Below are 7,422 nucleotides of genomic sequence, written 5' to 3' on the forward strand. Positions count from 1 at the left end.
TCCCTCGAAACTTTTACCTAGGACTTCCAAATAAGAACTCTCGTTATCACAGCAAAGCATTCCATAGAGAAGGCACACCTGTATAACACCTCCCTACTTGAAAAGGTCTTCTCTATCTCTACCATGGATCCCACAAACCCTTTCCCAGACAGCAGTAGGACTGAACCAAACCATATGTCCTTCCCTATAGTCACAGCTTGCATGTAACCTCAAGAAAACTAGAACGTGTTCACATGAATCCAGAGACATGCTTTCCATATGAAACCAAAGACCTGTATCCGATAAACCATAGAGCTGTATCCCATAACCATAGGCATGTTTCCTCGATACCAAAGTCTTGCTTCTTCTCGAAAGACCAATGTCCTATTTCCATGAGAGACATACCATCAAATCACGGTTGCCAAAACCTAGAGAGAGAAAGATAGAGGACGTGTCAAGCCATCCCTAAATACACATAAGTCCAAGATGAAGAGCAACACACATCTCTTCCAAGAACATCATCTTGTGCATATGTAGCTTGATCCTCTGCATCCTAATCTTGTAAACAAAACCTGCTTGCGAAGAGAGAGAGAGAGAGAGAGAGAGAGAGAGAGAGAGAGAAACCCCTTGGCTGTTAGCCCCTCGGTGCCTCCTTCAGCTCGCCTTCTTCCAAGAGAGATAGAGTCGTGCTGTCCAACCCAACAGTCACCTGGATAAGTCTCCACTGGCTGCTTCCACACACGCAGCCCACCTACATCGGCCTGGCTCCCGTTGCTAGCTGCAACCCATATGCGCAGCCACCTGGTCTTCCACACGTGCAGCTTCCACCTGAAGCCTGCCTGGCTGCCCGACTGGAGCAGCCCCTACGCACAGCCACCTGGTCGCCTTTGCTGGCTGTATCCCATGTGCAGCCCATATGCGCAGCAGCCGCCTGTAGCCCAAGTGCGCAGCACCCTGTAGCCTATGCGCGCAGCAGCCTGTAGCGCATGCGCGCAACAGCCGCCCTGTAGCACATGCGTACTCGCAGCAGCGCCAACTCCACACGGCGACCTGCATCCAACGATGACCACCAACCGGCACTCGCCGATGAAGCACAATCTGCCACCCTTCACCTTTTAATAGAGATGCGATTCGCTTTCTCCAACAACAACAACAACAACAACCAAAAAAAAAAAAGCAGATATCAAAAACGCATCATCCAAAAAATAATTATTTTTAAGCCTTCCAAGGTTATTAAACCTTATAACTTTAAAATCCCTTTTGTCCCCTTTTCACACTTGGGCTGGCCACCATATATGGGTTTCCTTTTCACATTCAAAGGATGCCTGTTCACACTGTCCATCCTGTGCCCATGCCCATGCCCACCTGCTTGTTGACAGATTCAAGCACACGATTCACGAGAGGGAGTCCCTTACCCATAAACTAGACACCCAGATCTTGCAGGCAGTAAAGCATTTCACGCAAAAAGTGTTCTAAGCATGCCATGGATAAGAATGAAACCCAAATGATGTACGGCTGCCGCCATGGGCTTGTTAATGCCCCGGAATCAAATCCTAAATGACTAGATTTATGTTGAGGTATGCACAGCCACAATGCAGTATCCAAAATGCTTGGCAGATGGTTTACTCGTGTGTGATGTGCCGTGTAGACATATGGACAGCATAAAAAGCGAACACATTGCAGGTATTTTATGCAACATGTTGTGCAGCTAAGCACTATGACACCTTGTATACATTTGGTAGCTTTGTTGCAAAATGCGATCAGCCTGTGCCTTGTGGAGGCACAATGGGTTTAAAGGCTGGTCATAACCAGCATAGTTCTATGTGTGATCTTTGCAAAGGTTATGAGCATAAGCTTTGTGGGTTACATACGATACTTTGAAAGTGCCAAGCCTGTGACATGGGGAGCCAGGATGCTTTATACAGATAAATAAGTTATGGTTACTGGCTTTAAGGCATGTTTTTGGCTCTTCGTAAAGACCATCTGTAGAGACATCTACATCAGCTCTGCATTGGACTTCAAAGGCTTTTACCTTCCAGTGGCGTACAAGTCCTTTATGAGAAAACACTGCTTTGGCAATAGACAACATGGCTTCTGAAAGTCTAGGACAATGCCAGACATGCAAAGATGTAGAATGAATCCATAGACTCTTAAGGCATCCCCTTGCCCATGGCCCCTATAGCTAGCAAAGTGGTCGCTCAATAAAATCTATGTCTTCAAACACAGAAAAAAACTTAAGAGTCAAAGTTTACAAGCTACTCACTGCCCCAGAAGGAACCCGTGCCCTGCGCGTACTGGCAAAGATACCCGTCGTCAGCTCCCATAACTTGTGCTCCAACTCCAGGAAACCTTGGCCCATACTTGAGCTGTTCAAATTGACTTAAGCTGCCAGTGAATGCAGGGTCTTCCACTGAATACATGAAGGCAAAGCTCTGCTTCTCCTCGGGGATGGACACTTTGAAGTACCAGCCCTCAAAGAAGCGGCGTTTGCTACCATCAAAATGGTACCTGGGGCAGAAACAAATCTACTTAATAAATGCAGGCAAAGCTTTACTTAATCAAGTGGTACCCAAATCTTAAAGAAAGTTTTCCAAAATTAAGGCAAAATTGCACCTTGACTGTTCCTTTAATTGTTGCCTAACTACTCTGAGACATCGGTAAACATGGTTGCCTTATATCCTTACTTAAGGGGGTGTATTAATGCCTTAATCAAAGAGTATATTAATACTGTAATCAAAGGGTGCATGTCACGTGATATTCTTACTTGAAGGGTGTGTTAGTGTCTTAATAAAAGGGTGCATAACACATGATATCCTTACTCGTTAGGCATAATTAAAGGGTGGGTGCATGTACAAAACGTGGGGTTGAAAAGCTTCTGGGCTTACCCGCTGTGAGGAGTTCTCAAGGCTCGCTCAAGGTTGGTGCTAGGATCCACAGTCTGTTGAGCAGCTGCTGTTGCTGTTGCTGTTGTGCGAGGCGGATAGCTTTTTCTCTGCACATGAAGGCCTGAAGCAATAGAAGCGACATGGCTTGTTTGAAAGCCCAACGCCATAGAGGATACCCGACACTAGGCTAGCTAGTCGTACATGGATGATGAAAGAGCTGGTATCAAGCAAGCATGTGATCAGATGCAGGATATCACACGTTTGCATGACAGAGATTATAAATACTAGTTTCTCACGTCTTTCGAGATTTCTAAATTCAAAAAAAAATTTGGGGACAATAGATATATTTCCAAAAAACAGCTTTACATCTGTACATTCACACCCAACTCAAAAAAAAACAAACATTAATTTCTACATCTCTATGTTCAGCAAACCACATATTCACTCATTTAAATTAAAAAACCTTAGTTAGTTGCTCACTCCCTCTCTCCCTTCTCCTTCCCCTGCAACATCCTCTCCCAACTCTCTCTCTCCCCCACATAGTCTCTCACACGCACCCATCCCCTCCTCTCTCTCTTTGTCTCATAACTCTCTCGCATCAACCCCACAGAGTCTCTCGCATCAACCCCACAGAGTCTCTCGCACGCACCCACTCCCCTCCTCTCTCTCTCTCTCTCTCATGTCTCTCTCACATCAACCCCCCTCTCCTTTGGCTGAGCTTGTTTTATACATACCCAGCCCCTCCTCTTCACGAATGTGATCGATGAAGCCGCCAGACTCTTGCGGAATTGTCCTAGCAAATTGCCATGCATCGTGGAAAAAAAAAAAAAAAAAGAGCCTTTAACCTAAGCTATCAGACTCTTCCGGAATTGTCCCAGCAAATGGCCACGCGTCGTGAGAAAAAAAAAAAAAAAAAAGAGAGCCTTTAACCTTAATAACCCCACCATCACTAAAATTCACCATACCTCACTACTAATTAATGTGAAACAAAATTTGGCACCCATATTAAACACCATCTATCATCTTCCATTTAAACACCATCTATCATCTTCCATCACAAAAGAAGACTGCCCCTAGGAAATCTGGTATCCTAACTGAATACATGCCTCAATCATAGCTTCAGTTATGCAACCTTTAGGAGACTATTTCTCTAAGACATCTCCTTTCTTGGTCCATATTTTCACTATTGGTCTAGTTCTAACAGGGTGACTTTCATACATATTAGGTAAATCCTAATAGGTCCAAAATCAAATTCTTCCCAAAGTTCTAACAGGTTGACTTTCATACATACTAGGTAAATCCTAATAGGTCCAATATGTAACTAATTAAGTCATCATTATGTTTCATGTCTCTCTAATCATGCTCTTTAATACTATAATAAGAAGCATTCTCTAAACATTATTAAGAGAGTAGAGGCTAATATTATATAGGACTAAACTCTATTTTGAGTTAGTAACCATTTCTTATTTCTAGAGAGAAAGGGGGAGAGAGAGAGAGAGAATGATAAACTTCACTTCTCTGAGAGAAAGGGAGAAGGAGGGTGCTTTGTGAGAAAACTTTTGTGAGAGAGAAAAAGAGTTTTGAGCCTTGCATCTGAGAGAGTGTTTCTTTCAATCAAGAAGCATTACTACAGATCTATTGCTGAGGTAATTTGCTGCTGAGGCCAATACAGAAGCTGCAAAAGAGACTGTTCTTTCCTTGATGTCTGACTGAAGGGTAGCAACCGCAGCCATAAAAGTGGAGAGTGTTGCACTACATCAAGTAGAGGCAATTGTGGTCACAGAAGAGTGTGGTTTGCTCTGCAAAGGACACCTTGGAGAGTGCTGGCCGACTGGTACAGAGTGGGGTCTGCTGCAAAGGACATCTTGGAGAGTGGTGGGCGACGAGAGTGCTGGCCAACTGATAGACAAATGCAGTGGTCATCCTACAGGTGGTCAGAGAAGCTTCAAACTCTTGACTGATATCATTGGGTGTGATCCGTGGCTGCAGATGAGAACTAATTGAGGCTGAGAGTCAGTAACAAGGAAACGATTGCAGCAAAGAAACCAGTCATGGCCGGGTGACAGTGGCAAAGCGACTCTTAGTTCAGCTATTGTGGTCGAAAACAGTCAATAGCTGCTCAAGCGCAAGGCAATGAGCAGACAAGCGAGGAACGAGGAGGTGAACAGAAGAGTGTTAGTGTCTTAATAAAAGGGTGCATAACACATGATATCCTTAAGTCTGTGCATGTACAAAACATGGGTTGGAAAAGCTTCTGGGCTTACCCGCTATGAGGAGTTCTCAAGGCTCGCTCAAGGTTGGTGCTAGGATCCACAGTCTATTGAGCAGCTGCTGTTGCTGTTGTGCGAGGCGGATAGCTGTTGCTATGCACATGATGAAGGCCTGAAGCAATAGAAGCGACATGGCTTGTTTGAAAACCCAACGCCATAGAGGATACTCGACACTAGGCTGGCTAGTCGTACATGGGAGAGCTGGTATCAAGCAAGCATGTGATCAGATGCAGGATATCACACGTTTGCATGACAGAGATTATAAATTATAAATACTAGTGGGCGACCCATGTTTCTTACGTCTTTCGACATTTCGAAATTCAAAAAAAAATTTGGGAACAATAGATATATTTCCAAAAAACAGCTTTGCATCTTTACATTCACACCCAACTCCAAAAAAACAAACTCCTTCATTTCTACATCTCTATGTTCGGCAAACCACATATTCACTCCTCATATTCATTTAAATTAAAAAACCTTAGTTACACTAAAGTTTGCTCACTCCCTCTCTCCCTTCTCCTTCCCCTGCAATGTCCTCTCCCCTCTCTCCCCCTCTCCCATATAGTCTCTCGCATGCACCCACTCCCCTCCTCTCTCTCTTTGTCTCCTGTCTCTCTCGCATCAACCCCACACAGTCTCTCACACGTGCCCACTCCTCTCCTCTCTCTCTCTCTCTCTGTCTCCTATCTCTCTCGCATCAACCCCCCTCTCCTTTGGCTTGGCTCGATGTATACATACCCAGCCCCTACTCTTCACACGAATGTGATCAATGAAGCCACCAAACTCTTCCGGAATTGTCCCAGCAAACTGCCACGCATTGTCAGAAAAAAAAAGAAAAAAAAAGAGAGCCTTAAACCTAAGCTGCCATACTCTTCCAGAATTGTCCTACCAAATGGCCACGGGTCGTGAAAAAAAAAAAAGAGAGCCTTTAACCTTAATAACCCCACCATCACTAAGATTCACATACCTCACCCTCTCCCACTGCTAATTAATTAATGTGAAACGAAATTTGCCACCCAAATTAAACACCATCTGTCATCTTCCATCACAAAAGAAGACTACCCCTAGGAAATCTAGTCTCCTAGCTGAATATATGCCTCAATCATAGCTTCAGTTGTGCAACCTTTAGGAGACTGTTTCTTCAAGGCATCTCCTTTCTTGGTCCATATTTTCACTATTGGTCTAGTTCTAACAGGGTGACTTTCATATATACTAGGTAAATCCTAACAGGTCCAAAATCAAATTCTACCCAAACCTCCTCCTCTCCTTCTAGAAACTCCAAATTCTTACCATGTGGCAACTTTGTAAAACTCTTCCTTTGTAGAATATATATTGTCACGTAGGCTGTAATGCCTGTGTCCGACGGCGGCAGACCGGATGGCCATATCCGGGGTTCAGTGGGAGAGGACGCCCATGCGGAGTCATGGGCGGCCAGGCTAGTGTGGACGGCAGGCCACACACTATATAGCCTGGGGGATGAGGGGCAATCCTCATTCTTCCTCTATGGCTGGGTGGTGAGCCATGGGTGGTGAGCCAGAGGCCGTCCCCTCTCGTGGTAACGCCCGTAGCGGCGTTACGGATATCTAACACTGGTATCAGAGCATGGTTCGAAGGGATCGAGAGAGTCCGCGCGCGAACGGGGGACCGGAGCCCACTCGGTGGTTTTCATCCACAATCTCCTCACCCTTATCTCCACAAGGGAATGTGTGGAGGGAGGAGGGCCAAGACTTTTGAAGGGAAGAACTCTTTCTCTCTCTCTCTCTCATTCTCTCTCCCCGTCACACACAGCATCGAGGTAAGCAAAAATTTGTTTTGTTTTCATTTTTCTTTGTTTTTCTGCGTTGAATCGCTTCGCAATACTCTGCGTTGAAGGTTTTCAAAAGAAAAATCTTGTGTGGAGGTGGGGGGGGCATATACCAACCCCCACGAAATACACCGTATGGGTTAAGGGGGGCGCAGACCACCCCCACGACCAACCCGTGTGTGTGTGAGGCGGTGAAACCCACGGCGAAACCCAGTAGCTTAGGCTGCGTGGGGGGCTTGCATTGCAAACGACCTGTGTGTCGAGGTGGGGGGGGCGCAGACCAACCCCACAAAATATATAAAATATTTAACTCTGTGTGGGATGGGCAGGCGAAGACCAGCCCGGCCAGTCCCATGAAACGCGTTAATGCGGTGTGTGGGGGGGGCGAACAGCAGCTCCTACATTGTTGTGCTGCGTGGAGAAGCTGTTGTGCTGCGTGGAGAATCAAAACCAACGCAGCGTCCTGCTATACACCGCCTTGCAT

The 7,422-nt window shown here is 45.6% G+C and overlaps 1 protein-coding gene across 2 annotated transcripts in view; it reads right to left on the minus strand.

Annotated features, from left to right (window-relative positions):
* Nucleotides 1–5,458, minus strand: part of LOC147608752 (tocopherol cyclase, chloroplastic-like) — a 58,743-nt gene extending 53,285 nt beyond the window's left edge. Inside the window, exons 1-3 of one of the 2 annotated variants that reach the window (XM_086788773.1) lie at nucleotides 5,129–5,458; nucleotides 2,865–3,081; nucleotides 2,243–2,487 (exon numbers count right to left, since the gene is read on the minus strand). In XM_086788773.1, the coding sequence (XP_086644899.1) occupies nucleotides 2,243–2,487; nucleotides 2,865–3,031 (412 nt within the window). In that variant the 5' untranslated portion in view covers nucleotides 3,032–3,081; nucleotides 5,129–5,458. Of the gene's footprint in view, nucleotides 1–2,242; nucleotides 2,488–2,864; nucleotides 3,082–3,598; nucleotides 3,731–5,128 lie in introns of those variants that run through there. The other variant, XM_086788772.1, reaches the window with a different exon arrangement.
* Between the last annotated feature and the right edge of the window lie 1,964 nt (nucleotides 5,459–7,422).

This window comes from Cibotium barometz, chromosome 52 (genome assembly GCF_041138505.1).
Source record: "Cibotium barometz isolate CiBa-2024 chromosome 52, ASM4113850v1, whole genome shotgun sequence".
NCBI classification, from domain to species: Eukaryota; Viridiplantae; Streptophyta; class Polypodiopsida; order Cyatheales; family Cibotiaceae; genus Cibotium; species Cibotium barometz.